General features: G+C 43.9%; 2 protein-coding genes across 2 annotated transcripts; both read right to left on the bottom strand.

Moving 5' to 3' along the window:
- Nucleotides 1-647: 647 nt before the first annotated feature.
- Nucleotides 648-3,165, bottom strand: LOC311505971 (akirin-2-like). Its single transcript, XM_084569815.1, has 6 exons — nucleotides 2,967-3,165; nucleotides 2,429-2,608; nucleotides 2,129-2,272; nucleotides 1,870-2,019; nucleotides 1,423-1,494; nucleotides 648-1,299 (listed from the first exon to the last, which is right to left on the bottom strand). The coding sequence occupies exons 2-6, from the start codon at nucleotides 2,604-2,606 to the stop codon at nucleotides 1,289-1,291; spliced, it is 555 nt and encodes a 184-aa protein (XP_084425941.1). The 5' UTR covers nucleotides 2,607-2,608; nucleotides 2,967-3,165; the 3' UTR covers nucleotides 648-1,288.
- A 681-nt stretch (nucleotides 3,166-3,846) lies between these two features.
- On the bottom strand, nucleotides 3,847-6,951 carry LOC311505930 (cannabinoid receptor type 1B-like). The gene is made up of 2 exons (XM_084569757.1): nucleotides 6,697-6,951; nucleotides 3,847-6,098 (listed from the first exon to the last, which is right to left on the bottom strand). The coding sequence occupies exon 2, from the start codon at nucleotides 6,035-6,037 to the stop codon at nucleotides 4,607-4,609; it is 1,431 nt and encodes a 476-aa protein (XP_084425883.1). The 5' UTR covers nucleotides 6,038-6,098; nucleotides 6,697-6,951; the 3' UTR covers nucleotides 3,847-4,606.
- Between the last annotated feature and the right edge of the window lie 9,501 nt (nucleotides 6,952-16,452).

Here is a 16,452-nt window from a genome sequence, read left to right as displayed (position 1 = left end):
CCATGAAACGAGGTTGGTAATGTCCTTGTTTGGGCCATATGGGCCAGGGTGTCTTGCCATCATCGAGGAACCAATAAATTCTGAATTATACCAGCAAATTCTAAAGGAAAATGTGTCGATGAGCTGAATCTGAAGAAAAACTGGGTCATGAAGCAAAATACCCCAAGTCCTTCTACAGAAGAATGGTTAAGGCCAAGTCAAAGTCCTGACCTCAGTCCAATAGAAATGTTGTGGAAGGACCAGAAGCAAGCAGTTCATGAGAGGAAACCCACCAACATCTCAAAACTGAAGCAGCTCTGTCCTGAGGAATGGGCTACAATTCCTCCAAGCTGCCGTAGACGACTGGTCAGCAGTTACCATAAATGTTTAGTTGCAGCAGATACTGAAAACAAGGGTCACATATCTGTGCACCTCACAGATATGTCCAAATTATAAATATTAATCACGTGCATCGTGTGCACATTGTTTCTCTTTGTCCACTTTCAGGACTTCTGCTTATTTCTAAGTCATTTTTATGCAGAAATGATTGCAAGCGCTTTGAACTATACTTCGTCAGGACACCATCAGAGAAAAGCCTGTGATCCTGATCTTTAGTTCTTGGTGTATTATCTCATAGACATGCTCCACACGAACCAAAACAATTCTCAACTCTTAAAAGGTTTTTATTGTTTTTTTCCAATAAGTACATTGGTTTCAAAGTAATACCAGCAGAACAAAACTCAAAAATAAATAAAACACTGGTAGGAAGAAAGAAGAAAAAAAAAAAAAAAAAAAAGAGAAGCAAATTAGCCCACTTAATGCTCAATTTAAAAAGCAACGAACAGAGGACGAACATATTCTCTGTTTAACTTCCGCTTCCTTTCAGATTGACCAGCAAACCTTGTGTAAAACTCTGCGCCCGCTTTATCGTATTTACATGTAACAAACAGAAACGAGTGACGAAGCCTGGAATGCCGGGAATCATTACAAAAGTGAGATAACTGTAGATACACGTACAGCTTGCAGGAACAGAGGCCACTGGTAGAGAGAGGGTCCATTAATTTACATTAGGAAGCACCTAGCTGCTTACAACAGAGTGGTAACGACTGACAACAGCTTCATATAAACTTTTGCCCAAAGACGGATATATGGCACAGTAAGAAAAGTTTCATTTAAACTAGCTAAACTGAATCTCTTACAATGATGAGCTTTTTTTTTTATTCATTTCTTTTTTTTTTTGTTTTATTCTCGAGATATCACATGACTTGCAGCAAGAGAAGGCCGATCTTGCAGGGATTCTGTGCCACACTCAGGAAACATCTGGAGACGATGGGAAAGGCAGAAACCAGATTTGTTAGTTCAGACTTCAAAAGGCGGCGCTCGAATCCAAGAGCGAAAAGAGGAATGTGGAAATAATGCGAGGCGAGAAATCTAAAAACTCACAGCTTGCAGGTTGCTCCCCGAATCGTCGCATTAACTGGTCGTGTGTGAACTTCACAAAGGTGTCGTATTGTTCTGAAATTCAAAGGACGGGAAATCACAGTTACTTCTCTTGTACAGCCTCGGGGACGATGTGCATTATCGGAATTAATCTCTGGTCCTATTTCCACATTCAAACCTGGCTTTGTGAATTAAAAAGCGCTCATGGGGCGCAATGATTGACAGAAAACGTAAAGACAATTCCACTAATCACTGAATCGATTTAGAGCTAAACAGTACTTCATGCCTTTTACGAACCAAATGATTAGTTTTGATAATTTCTTAACCAACGATTGATCAAATCTGACAGTCAGCTGACGATAAAGTTGAGTGCTGAGGGGGGCAAAAAATGCTGCTTTCTGTTTCTGTGTCACACCGAAGGGTATATCAAACATCTGCGCGTGTACCAACCGGCCAACTTCGAAGTCATGGTCTCCTCATATTCCTCCCGCACCTTCTCTTCCCTTTCTTTCAGCAGGCGTTCGCAGATCATACCGACTTGTCTGAGGGTGAATAATGGCTGTTCTTTTCTAGTCGGAGAGACGCCTCCGGAGGACGTTCCTGTGCAAATCGAACAATGAAAACCTCTGAGTCCTTGCGCGGGTGGCATTTTTTTTTTTTTTTTTAGGGATTCTGTGCGTTACTCTGAAACTTGTCTCTTAAAACCCACCTGGCATGCTGGAAACATTCATAGTAGACGACTGGGAGGGGGACTCTGGAGAATAGCAGCACTCTGACTGTTGGTAGCCTCCATCTAGATGCTTCCTCTTCTGAATGCGTTTGTACTCCTGTTTGATGCTGTTCAGGATTTGTTCTAGTGGGTCAAAGACAAAGCAAAGAAGTGACTTGTGATCAGCTGTCCAGCCACCAACATTTGCTGTGTGGTTGGTGATGGCTGTGGGTCAACATGTTGGTGATTCCCCTCAGGTCTGTGGCTGGTCACCAAGCAGGCCACCTCAGCCAACATTACCTGCACTAAGTCTCGACGACGACTCCCCAAATGGCGAGGGCTCCATGCTAAGGTACTTCCTAGGGGATGAGGACGAGGACGACGGGGAGACGGGGACGCATCTCCGTCTTTTGGGGGACGCAGGACTCATGAGCGGATCGAAATCCATGGTCCTCTTGAGGGTGGCTCCACACGCCATGACTTCAGTTGGTTGAAAGAGGAGGGGGGAGAGAGAGGGGAGTGCAAAATGCCGAAACAAGACAAGAATGAGGCGATAACATCAGCCACTTCCAGATAACTGCGAGCCCTTGTTATTCTTTAACATGCCTCGCTAATTACGGCGTGAGCCCTTGTGATAATATCTATTTCCTTTGCCGATGAATGCACGCTAAGCATACTGCGCAGCTCAGCCTTTAAATATTTGCTAGCGAGCTAACGTTAGCTGCGCTTGCTAGCCAATAATCAAAAAGAAAACAAAGCTAACGTTAGCTCTGGCTACCATTGGTAGGTATTGCTACGTTCTGGTGTACGTTTGAATAAAGCGGTTATTGTTTTTTACCTTTTTTGTGTGGGGGGGGGGACGCTGCTCTGTCCAACTGCGTTCACCAACTCGTGTTGTTGTAAAAAAAAAAAAAAAAGTTGCTTCCCAAAAGTTGAAGTGACGATCAGCCAGCTGCGGGCCAACTGTGTGCTGTGAGATAGGGGAGAGCTAGCTAACGCAGCTTAGCAGCAGCCTGTTTTTGATGTGAGGTTGTCGGCGTCTCCGGCTCGTGACGTCACGTGTGAAACACCGCGCAGTGCACTCTGGGTTATGTAGTGACGCGTTTAAAAAAAATGGAACAGAACGGCCTGCTGTCGTCCAAAACACAGCCCGCATTATTGGAAAACACACAGTTTGAATAATACGCATTTTAAATTGGACCCGGTTGCATTTTAGCCATATTATAGCGTCTCATAAATCACAATTATATCCGTTAGTCCGTTTTAAATAATGATGAGTTTCTTGAGATCTCCACAGGAGGGCAGTGTAACACACAGAAATACAGGTAAACGTTGACTTCACTCTTCAGGGCTCCATTGAAGATGACTGAAGGGATTAGAAAGGGTTCATGTGACTATGAAAAATATTATTTTATTATTATTATATCACTTAAGGTCCAAAAGTTCCGCTACTTGACACTTTGGCCTGTGACAAGGAGCCACGAGAACACAAGGTTTATGGGGCTATGACCCGAAAGATAAGGAAAAACAGCCATAAACACACATATAATACATTTTTTTCAACTTTGAAAAGAAAAAAAAAAACACGCCTCTCATTTCCAGTAAAGAGTCGCAACTGCTGATGAGCTGTTTTCATCGTTTTATTGAAAAGGACACCAGCCACGTCGACAAAATTATGATTAAAAATAGACAAATTTCACATATTTACTGAACGCGTGTTCTTGTTTATACACACCGTCATGGGGGGCGGGGGGGGTACAATGGCACAGCTGATGCGTCACAGAAATATGGTTGTATAGCTTTGCACAAAATGCTGTAACAGTTTCATAAGCACGGTGTAAAATGTAAGAATTAGCAGATCACATCAAGCCATTCATGTTTCAAAAGCATGACTCACCATTTTGCTTTGCAGAACAAATAAATAAATAAATAAGACTTTATTAAACTCGACACACTTCACAATGTCGTGGTCTGACAAAATCCTCCAGGAACAAATCAGGTCTCTTTTCTTTTAAATGAATATTTTGCATGAATGTAGACACAGTTTCACCATTGCCATACAATATAATTGTTTTTTTTTTTTCCTTAAAGCTGAAATCTGCACATTCAAACCTAAGCAAAAATGACAACGCACACCTTTGTCTTTCTAATTGTTTTTAATAGAAAAATGCCCTTGTGCAAACTGGCATTTGAAAATGCAGCTATATTATTTAGTGAATTCATTTAGATTCCCAGTGTCAGTCATTTCCTAATAGGGATAAATACCGCATTTTTAGAGTTGCCTCATCCCACCATACAGAGAGTACAAATGGTGTAATAATATTACCGGCTCAGATGAAAAAACAAAAAACAAAACCCTCTGTACCTAAGTCATCTTTTGGCACATGTCACAGTCACAGAGCGGTGCACTAAGAGGATGAGGGCTATTCTACACTATCTTGACTTCACAGTTGTTCTAGAGAAGGGAAAGCCTGTCTTTTAGACCGGCTCGGCTGTAGAAGTGTCACTTCCTCCGGAGAGAGTAGCCTGGGCTACTTTCACTTGAGACTTTCCACAGCCGCCTCCGTCCTTCTCCGCCCCGCTCGCCGTTGCCCTCACACTCCTGCTGTTCCAGTCGCTCTCGGCGCTGTTGTCCAGGGGCTGCGCCGCTCCCCGGCACACGTGGCAGATGTTGATGAAGGCCCTGCGCAGGTCCTTGCTCCTCATGGCGTAGATCACAGGGTTCACGGTGGAGTTGAGCAGGCAGAGCATGCTGCAAAAGGCAAATATGGTCTTGATGAAGTCGTTCACCTTCCCGAAGAGGTCGTAAACCATGATGCTAAGGAGTGGGCCCCAGCAGATGATGAGGGCCACAAGGATCAGGACCAGGGTTTTAGCCAGACGGAGGTCCATGCGGGCCTGCTCAGGCCTCACTGTCTGCACTCTGGTGCCTTCTGCGGTGTAGACGATCACACTCCTCTGGGAGGTGCGGCTCAGCATGCGGACAGCATGGTGGTGGGACTTCCACAGGATGAACATGTAGGCGTAGATGATGAATAACACCAAGATGCTTGTCATTCCAATCCAGAACATTAGGTACTTCTGGTCAATTAGTGGGAAAATGTCTGAGCAGACAGTGCCGAGGCGTTTGCAGTTCCAGCCGAGCAGTGGCAGTAGAGAGATGATGATGGAGATGGTCCACATCAAGCTGAAGGCAATGACCGCTTTCGTCTTTGTGACGATGCGCTTGTATGCCATAGGCCTGTATATGGAGATGTAGCGGTCAATTGCAGTGAGGAACAGGCTGCCCACGGAGGCAGTGAAGGAGGCGATGACCCCGGCCAGCTTGAAGAGGAAAACTTTAGGGGTGTCCTTCCTGTGGAGGACATGAAAGTCCAGGAAGCTGTACACAAAAATGATGCTTCCTATCAGGTCCGCCACCGCCAGGCTGCCTATGAAGTGGTAGGACGGCCGAGATCGAAGTGTTTGGGAGTGCAGGATCACACACAGCACCATGAGGTTCTCCAGCACCGTAAATGTACCCAGGGTGAGAGCCAAGATGGCAATGGCGAGCTGCTGACCGGGAGTGAGGATCATAAAACACTCCATGTTGTCCACAAAGTTGTCCCCGCACTGGGCCGCCCCTTCGCTCTGCACGGAGGTGGCGTTGCCCATCATAATGTCTGACATGTTGGTGGGGAAAATGGGAGGGATGACACTGTAAAGGACATCCTTACTTCCAGGGACGAGCCCGGGGACGGAGCTACTGATGTAGGCGGAGCGAGCTTTCTCAAAGCGGAACCCGTCCTTGATCAGGCTCGAGTCCACGGAGGAGTCGTCGTAGCTGGCGTCGTTGGAGCCGAGGTAGCGGACACCTGTTGTTAAGGTGCTCATCGTGGTGCCGGCTATCCTGTGCAAAGACAGCTTCATGACTGCGGAGATGCTCAGTGGTGAGGTGTGCGGTAAAACTGCATTACACTAAAAAAGACATCTACAAAGAAAAGAGAAAAAAAAAGATTTTCCATTAAGAATTTTAATTTACATCTTGTCACATTTAAAAATATTCCAACACATGAACAAAAATCAGCGTTTATTGATGGTTAATGGAAATTAACCTGCTGCTGGGAGATATTGGGGGAATGTGTGCATCAGCCAGCTGACTCCAGAACAGATGCATCCCAGACAATAGTGGGAAACTGAACAGTTGATGACAAACCTGTGCAAAGCCTCAGGGGGGGGAGATCGCTGCATTAAGTATGTAGGACAGCCAGGGCTTTCTTATTAATTAAAGGAGGTCATTAAGCATTAAGCTTTTTTTTTTTTTTTTTTTTTCCTCAGTAATCACTGGATTAATTAGGCATCAGAGGGGAGACTAGATAAAGAGTGAACATATCTGTCCAGTGAACCATGTGCATTTGGATGTCGGTAATGATGGCGCTAATTATCAACAATCAAGTTCACACAAAGACGCTCCTTGAAGAGGACGCACTGTAACAGCAGCAGCAATAATACAACTGTAGGAATTAATTAATAAATGAATCATTTGAGAGGAATAAAGATAATAGTAATAAAAAAGAAAAATGCCATACCTTATTTATCTTTGCAAATATCCTGCACCGATCCATGTTGCAAAAAAAAAAAAAAAATACAATTGAACTGCAAAGTGAAGTGGGAGTGCGCTCTTGGTTGTCTCCACTCTTCGCGAACAATGACAGCAGCTCCCAAGAAAAAGAAAGAAAAACAAAACAAAAGGAAAGAAAAGATGGGGAGTAAATTTACAGTTGTTGTTTTGATGATTTACCAGGGGGAATAATCCTGAGTCGACTCCCCAGATACTGGTGGTGTTTAATACAGTGAAGCCAGGCAGGGAGGCAGGGAGGCAGGAAGGCGGTGAGGTGTGTGTGTGTGTGTTGGAGGGAGCGGGCGGTTATAAGGCTTTGTGCGCCTGCTGGTCACGTGGTCTGAGGTGTTTGAGCGCAGAATGAAGCGCGTCCTTGATAGTCTGTAGTCCCACATCACAGATAGATAGATAGATAGATAGATAAGATAAGATAAGATAAGAAAAACCTTTATTCGTCCCACAATGGGGAAATTGCAGTTTGCAACAGATTGATTTTACTGAGTGAAACTACTGTCGTGTTTCTGCAGCAACAATAAGAAGACCAGGTGTCCACGCGTGTATGTAGCCTGCAGATGTTGGTGCAAAGAGTGTGTTCACCTGTCACGCAGAGGTGAGCCCATGTTGGAAAATGAGCTCTGCTGTCTTTGCCAGCGTCGCCTATTTATAGGTGATGCTGTTGCTGCAGGGACAAAAAACACACACACACACACAAAAAAACAGCTGTGTTTTGTTGAGATTTACTTCCGCGCTGTTCACCACTGTGTTACTGACTATGTGTAAAAAAAAAAACAACAACAAAAAAAAACAAAAAAAACCCCAACAACCATCCATCTGCTTCTACCACAGACAGACTAGTCTGTGTAAACTAGTTCACACCCTGGGGTTGTGACCACTGCAGTCTCTGTGATTGTTCACGTTATGCATTGTCGTGCTGTAATGTTGTATGATCAATTATTTTACATAAATCACAGCAGGAGTGGGGATTAAATACATGCAAATGCAAATTAATTTTTGAGATACTTGTACTTTGCTCATGGGTCTACATTTGATGCTCTTTCTACCCCACTACATTAATCTGACAGCGTTTGCACTGCATCATTTTATAAATTATGACTAGCTAACACTTAGACTGCCCCTAAATGTGCCAAAATAGCTAATTTGGTGAACTAAAAGACTAGAACATCTCTGTGTCACTTCATTGGAATCAGTCCTGGCACGAGTGTTGTATTTCTATTCCGCTTTCAATGAATCTGACTCACTAACACACAGTCTGATTTTTGCACCTCTGCAGTTAAAGTGTTACCTCTATTAAAAAATTGCACGAATAAAAACATGTAGCCGTTCAGACATACTCTGTTTAATTTGGGGCACATCTTTTTCGTGCACGAGTCTGAAGCTGGGTTACAGTTTCAGTGGCTAACCAACGCTGTAATTAACTTGACAAACAGCCTCGTGATCGCGCCGCTTGCACGCACATGCATCGGTATATTTATAAAATCCAGGGCCATTCTGCTTAACAAGCTCTTTTACTTCTGACATTTTGTTGTTGAGGTTATTGTTCTTGAGCGAAAATCAGCACACTAAACCGTCGAGCTGATGCCCTTCCTGTGCAGGGTAATTTTAGTGCAGTCCTAAAGTGACAGTGCTACTGAGTCCATTCAGAATATCCTCCACTATTAACTTATTTATTTACTGCAGTCGGGGGTTACATGCACACACTATTAAGAGATCTTTTCCTGTCCTGCGCAGCTGCGCAATTATTTCCGCCATGCACTCCCAGCAGAGCTATCTCCCAAATTACATGTATCTTGTTGTGGAAAATACATGACATTTGGCGATGCAACATCATGAGAAAACAATGAAAGACGCCGGCGCATGATGCCAGAGCCTCCAGTTTTGGCAGAACAGAAGAGGCTGAGGAGTCATCCAACTAATTGCTGAACACTTGTTATGCTGAGTTTGAGGCAGATTCAAGAAGCCATTGATCACTTGTGGCAGAACAGTATATCCAATATGCTCTTTTCGTGAAGATAGTTTGCATAGAAGCAGGCAGGGCATGTAATACATCTTATTAATAACCAGGGAGTGTGGAATTTATCTGTAACTAATTCAGATGTGTGTAAAGCGACTTCTGTTTGCTCTTTGACGGCTTCCATTTCATCAGAATCAAGATTTAATCAGGGCTCGCCTTCTGTCTTCTCACCAAAGCAGGGGGCAGAGTGTGGCAATCCACATCCATCATAATAATTATCGTCATTATTTCCGTGACGGAGGGAGAGATGTCAAAGACAAAGCTGCCTGCCATGACAAAGGGCCTTCTTGCGCCGCAACTTGCAGAAGTTCAATTTCTCGAAGGCTTCTGCCGCTGTTTTGTGTCCATCTGGCTTTGAGGATGAATATTGTGAAGGGTTTTACAGTGATTGATTTGAGCGCGATTGCACTGGAAGCACCATAATGCATCCCATTCAATATTGATCCTTCTCCACTTATGTTATTTGAGCGGTCGTCTGCGTTATGGGATCATTACATTCAGTCCACAATGGACAAAAAAAAAAAAAGATTTATGCATAGAAAAGCATATATATATATATTATATAGTACACTGTGAATCCATAAGATCAATATTAGAGCAAGCTACTTATTCTGTGAAATCAGAAAGCAACGAGCCCAAAAATATAGTGATTACACACAGCGTGTTTCCAGACGAGACTTTAAAGCAGGCTGTCTGTCTCTGATGTGTCTGTTTCGAGCGGCTGGGAGAGGAAAGAGTGAAGGGGGGGAGGAGGAGGAGGTGGTGAGGGAGGATGGGTGAGGAGGAAAAGATGCATAAATAGAGAAGGGGAGGAGGAGGAGGAGGAGGAGGAGGCCGTGGCTGACGGCTCTTAACAGTTCCCCTAATCTGCCACTTCTGTATTCCGTTCCTCCCCAGCTGGAGACACTTGGTACTGTAGCCAAGGACGTAACTGAACTTATGTCAAATCACTTCAGCCGGGAGTCGTGTGCGTCTTCATTATTCACTTCATCAGGCAAATTTTATGTATCGACATGGCTCCATTACAGTAGTCCAACTTGAAGGTGTTTGCTGATCCCCTTTGCACAGACTTTCAGTCAACCAAACAGCTCCACACTCGGGAAACAGCATCAGAGAAATTAGAGGAGAGAAGACAATTGAATGCCTTCTGTGAAAGCAAAATCAATAAAGACAAAAACAAATAAAATTCTTTAATTTCCCTCGAAACGGTTGAAGCAGATTTTACCGGCGGCAGTACATAATCACCTATTGTGCAAATGGTGGACTTTCTCAGTGCAGAACAGACAGAGTAACGGCGTAATGGTCAGTGGGTAGAATCTCCTTCATGCACCATTTAGTCATGTAAAGACCTTTTTTATCTCAGCGGCACACAGTGGTAATCACAAAGACTTAGCAGGTGGTTCGTTGGATGCTCACTTGCACAAACTCTATGCAAATGAGTGCTCCGGGCGCACATGAATTACTCAGGCAGCAGAGCATAGCCTCATATCACAGCTCATCTGAGAGTGTTGTCCTTCATGGTTTTCAGGAAAAAAAAAAGAGTGATTCATTCGTAGCCATGTGGCCTCAGAGGAGATCTGTCTCTCTGTCTCTGTGTGTGTGTGTGTGTGTGTGCAACTTTCCTGACTGAAGATATACTCATGAGATGTTCACCAAATTCCGGCCCCATTAAAGAGAGAGAGAGAGTATAAAATCTGGAGTCGCCTTGCTGTGCCACGGGCTGAGTCACAGCCAGAGAGTCACTCATCTGCCCCTACTCGCAGCTGCAGAGCTTCACAGACTGACAAAAAAAAAAAAAAAGCAAAAAAATAACCAAATGGACCTGACTGCCATGACACCAACAGTCACTTTACCTGTAATCACATGCCCCTTTTCTGTCAGGACGGAGAGGAGTTGTGAAATTGAGCGTTTATTTTTAGCCCCTCGCCATCCTCATTTCCACTACACACGTCCCTCTGAATATCCGCGGCTCTTTAAGCGATTGATGCCGCGACGAAGGTTTCTACAGTCTGTGCTTCGGAGATATCTGCCGAACTTAGAATAGCCCGCGCTTTTAAACGGGGTCGCACACACCTGAGGTACTCGCAGTGTGGTGTTTGGAAATTTCACGCCGCTGTGAGTACACATTTTGTGAAGTTTTTGGAGATTCTCCGAGAATCCTTGAAGGTCATGGAAGTTCAATTTTCAGAGGATGGTGAGTTGATACACCGATCAGCCACAACATTAAAACCACAGACAGGAGAAGTACAAAAACGGTTTAGGAACAACTAAAAAAAACATGAAGAACAGCACAAGGTGTTGACCTGGCCTCCAAATTCCCTAGATCCCAAACTGATCAATTATCTGTGGGATGATCCACAGATGCTGCTCCCCTCAACCGACAGGACCCAAATGCCCCTCACTAACAACATCCTGTTGCCAGACACCACAGGACACCCTCACAGCTGTTTTGGAGGCACAAGGAAGACCTACACAATATTGAAAAGGTGGTTGTAATGTTATGCCTGATCGGTGTATATTGTAATTCAGTGATATAGAGATTTCTTTGTAATTTCACAATATGTTCGACAATATTCCCGACAGTCTTATCTTTTCATTGTGAGGTTCCAGCACAATATTCAGTTACCTGGTTGCTAGCTTGCTAAGCTCTTAGCCTTGGAGCCCCTAGTTACATGTTCTCACAACTTAGAGCTGATGTTACCACCTTGACCCCAAGCATTTTGTGTGGGCCTACAAGTCTTCCACGTCATAATCATAAGCCTTGGAGTTCCATTTCAAGGCAGCAAGAAAGTCAGTGCTGCGCCGAAACTTGCCTCAGTCTAAGATGAGAGGAGAAAGACGCCCACAGAGAGTTGTTTTTGTTTTTATTGTAGCGAGTCAGTGAATGAAAGAGTAAACGTAGCAACGGATCAAGCTCTTGCCACTCAACCTTGGGGCAGGATGGACGGGAGAGCAGACTGGATGGGATTTGTTTTTAGCTTAGCACAGACCTCTGTCCTCTCTGTCAGGCCTCAGCTTCTTCACACATAGCTTACAACGCCCACTCCTCTGGGCTCTGCCATCAGACAACACACTGGCCCGGAGACCTGGTGTCTGCAGCGAGTCTCCAGTAGATCATATCTCAGACTGAAACGAGAAGCAACAGCAGCACAGTTTAGGTGATGAGTGGTCGCCAGTTTGACGTATTTTTGCCTCGCGGTTTGTTAGCAGTTACTAGTTTTATACACATAGCCGTTTTTAGTCTGCTTCTATGCTAGTTTAAGCACCCTTTGACTCACTAATAAATAATGTAGCGTGCACAATACCACAGGACATCATGATAAAAGTGGTCTCTAATTAACTGAAACAAAGGCAACCCTATCTGGAAAAGGTACCACAACTTAAAAAAAACAACACTTGAGATGTACAACATCTCAAGTGTTGCATGCCGCTTTTTGGTGTGAAACACAGCAATTGTGCTCTGCTCTGGAACAGATTGAACCGAGCCAAGCCTGGTTAGACAGAGCGGTCTTAGCCCAGTTGCAATTACTCCCCAGAGAGCGTCTAGTTTGCAGTGTAAACACACATTACCCACGGACCGATACGACTAGCTCATAATAATTTAAGCAAGTCGTTTACCTGAAGCGTCTTTGGAAGAGTGCACACCCAACAGGACTGCTACGCATACGTAGGTGCCTGGTCGAGCTAAACCCATTGTTCATTTACAGAACAGAACAGCAGCAAATGCTTGAGACCACACTCGCTGCTGTTGCTCCACTTTTGATTTATGTCCTAATTTTCTAAAATCCAAATTTTCCCGACCAATCACCAAACTGGTTTCCAAGAACCAGAACCAAGTTTAAATGCAACACTGTAACAATTTCATTTATATCCATTTATTGTGCTAATTGCTCGTGAAAGTACCCTGACCTTATACAGGGTGTTACTGAAATCCAGGTGCAGGGCCTCAAAAACATGCTACGATCACGACACCGACATATCACCAAGTTTCGGTGCTTCAAAACACCAAGCTGACGGTCGACCATCCAGCGCGTACCGCACCATTGGCACTAATTGCCACTAATTGGCACTGCTTTTCAGCAGAACGAGCCGATTAGAGAGCCTCTGTTCAGACACCGCTTGGCTGTTCAGCTTAGAGAACCGGTGCACGAGAGGGAAACAGAAAGTTCTTCTTGTTTTTCATCTTCTTCTTTTGCTGAACGTTCAAATACGCGAATATTTTCACAACAACATGATCACCTACATTTACTGAGACCAGCTGGTCAGCCTGATCCAGGAGAGGTCAGGGTTGGTGCTCTTCATGGCTTCCTATGGCCTCCCAGCTAATAGTAGCTCTTCCAGTTTCTCGGAGGAGTTATTCCCTTTTCAGGCAGGTGCAGAGTGTATGTGCAAGCTGGCCGTTTGATGCAGGCTGTGTGGTGTTTTCAAGGCCAGCATTTTGTGCAACGTGAGGTGACGTCTGTCTTTGTTGTTGTAGTAAATCTGTGTCCGTTTGATGTGTCCATATCTTAAAGTAAGTATCACAAACATTAGCAGCAGATTTGGATGAAGATTATCATTCATGTTGACTGACTGAACACTACTGAAATCAACTGTTGTGTGCACAAATGTAGAAATATCTCCACCACTGTCTCTTGTATCGGAATCACTGTGCGAGCTCTCGATTCCAACACTTCCCTGCAAACATTTCAATCCCACATTATCCATTCTCATTCTGCTCAGTCCATCATGTTTATACACCCATTACTGGCAAATGCATCCTGCAAACTATTTCAGAGTGCTCTCACATCCCGGAAGAGTTCCTTTATCACGGAGACACTCATTGTGGATCAGCTTTTAGCTTTATTGCAAGACGAAGAGACTCGTCTGACAATGAAGATCAGATGGTTTACAATTCGATCTAAATGACTGTGTTTCTTGGTCAGCACGGAGATGATTCGAGACCTTTGAGGTTGAGGTAAATGACAGGGAAATTTAAAAAAAGAAAAGGAAGAATGGTGCAGAATATAGTGCATTTGCTTGCATATGGCTGGAAGAAAAACAGACACTGTCCACACCATCAATCTAAAAGCATATGTGGTCAGCATAAAAGAGCAGTTTGTCTTAGCTGGTCTTTTATGATGACTGTTGGAAAGTGTTGCCATCATTTACATACCAAACATTAGTACTGGTCACCGCGGGTTTTGTGTGAAACCATTAGCACTGACACAACAAAGCCAAAATGGCTCCATGAAAGGAAAAATAAAACTTCCATCAGCTCCAGATAAAAGTTTCCCCTCGCGCTTTTTAACATCCCTTGAAACTCCTATCAAAACCTTCACACTTTCACGCATAAACGTGCGTCCGGCGAAGAGATAAATCTGCATTCTGATGTGCAATCAATTATGAGACAGCCTTTTGATCCGGTAATGGGCGAATATTTCATTCAAGCACGGTCCTCGGGGCAAAGCAGCAAGCCGCAGGAGGTTGAGCAAAGTCTGAAGGTCACAAGGATACTATCACATACGCTGGATGCCAGACCCCCTTTGTAATCAAAGGTTGGGGTTAAAGGTGAACAAGAGTTGCAGGTGACCTTTCAACTAGTTCAATAAATGGCATTTTAACCACTGCAAGTTCAAAAATCAAGCTGCTGTGTTGGGTTTTAAGATGGGTCTCTATTTAAAACACACACGTACTTTCATCTGAGTGCATTTGGTTTATTGCAGAGTGATAAGTGCAGGAAGCAGGCTGCTGGTTTAGGACATTAAAAGGAAATGTTTCATTTTTCTGGTTTTGCAGGGTCAGCACTGGAGGATGAGAGGATGCTGGCCAAATTGTGATCTCAGCCTCCATCTGTGAAGCGGCAGCAAAGAAGCGCATTATGAAAATAATGGCGCATAAAGACAGATTTGATCCCGATCCCTGTCAGGTAGAGCTCACGTCTCCCACTCCTACAGCAATCACAGCCATCTGGGCTGGAAAATAGATCGATGACTACAGAGCATAAACAACCCCGCTGGCAGCCCGCCACCAGCCATCACACCCGAAGTTGGAGAACGATTCCCTCACTTTACGCCTATAAACCCCCCCTCCTTCCACTTCTTATCGCTTCACAGCTTGTGGCCTAATTGACTCCAGGCTTCCACGTATGTGGGGTAAACTTCAAATTATATGTGAACTATCACACTGAGACAGCACCGCATTACAGATTCAGCACAGGTGCATATTATAAAGTAACTCGTCTGGGGAATGCTTTTAAAACGCAGCCATTAATCACATTTCATTCCTTTTAAAAATGTTCCTTTTGAGCTTGTTTTCCTCACTTAGCTGCTCTCATTAACATATCAGACTATTCCTCATTCAATTAAGAAAATGATAACATTGCAGCCCTGAAGGAAAATGTTCTTTCAAGATTGGACAGGGACAATTATTAGTCTTATTACGGACTGAGGGTAATATAAAAGCTGCACTGTACCTTTGTTAGCATTTCAGGTACATCACCATGGAGATTCTGCAGCATCAGAACTGCACAAGGTCGCCTGTGTTGTTTCGTGTGTGTGTGTGCATGATTTTGTGTATATATTTGTACATATAACTCTGCAGAGACTCTGGAGCAACACAAAGGAAGTAATCCACAGTTGGCAAAAGTGTGTTTGAGGCGCATGTGAAGGAGTTGTGTTCAGGTTCTCTTTATTATTTAGGGCTATTTAGCTTTTTCTTTGCTTTTTGATGAAGTGTGCCTTCTTTCAGAGTCCAAGGTTTACTGAATTACTGGTAGAATAATTTCACATTATCTGCTTTTTCACTTTTTCTGACATGGTGGAGCATGTTTTTGCATCTCCGTTTTTTGGAGCTTGAGCCTTTTACATGAATACATGAGAGTGACAGGGGGATTATCATGCTTGACATTGCATGAGACTTTGCAGTTTCACCAAAAGGTCAGTACCCGGGGTCATGGTGACTCACTGCTTTAAAAACGCATAGAAGTTTATCCAAATATCTCAGAGAGAGCGCCTTTGGAAAAGGTTGTACAATGCGAGCAGCTCATCCTTGTGACTTGTTATTTTTACTGAAGGTATAAATGAAGGTATACATCTTCCGTGCATCACATGGAGAAGGCTTCAGAGAAACACCGCTTTTTTTAACCCAGCTACACTATCCCTGTCACGTTTCTGGAGACGTAGGACCCAAATGCGGGACACAGAAGGAGGCAGGAGTAGGAAGCCAAAATAACTTTAATGAAAACTCAAAATCCAGGAAACAAAACATGCTACAGGGATGGCAGGACAATCCGAAAACACTACTCCAAAAACAGGTAAGGACCAAAACGAAAACTTGGAAACAGATGAAACACGGGGAACTGAACAGTTAGACAAACGGGAGTAACACAACAGACAACGTGGCAGAGAACAAAGGCAAAGGCAGGGCTATATATACATGGGTTAAGGTGACACAGGTCAAACTAATTAGGGCGGAGTACACAAGGAGAAACCAATCCAACAATCAAACACAGAAAGTAAGACAAGACAACACCAAGGAAGAACTTTATAAAATAAAAACAGGAAACACAGAAAACCAAACAGGGTCACAGAAAATACTCAAAATACAAAACCCTTACAACGCACTGTGGAGTACTATTAAATGCCATTGACAGTGCTGAGGTGCAGCATGTTATTATTCAGGCTATGCGTATCTGAAGCGCATGAGCTGTCT

The sequence above is a fragment of the Chelon labrosus genome (genome assembly GCF_963514085.1).
Source record: "Chelon labrosus genome assembly, chromosome: 20".
NCBI lineage: Eukaryota > Metazoa > Chordata > Actinopteri > Mugiliformes > Mugilidae > Chelon > Chelon labrosus.
The sequence above is the reverse complement of the archived record's forward strand: the minus strand, read 5'-3'. Positions and strand labels throughout refer to the sequence as shown.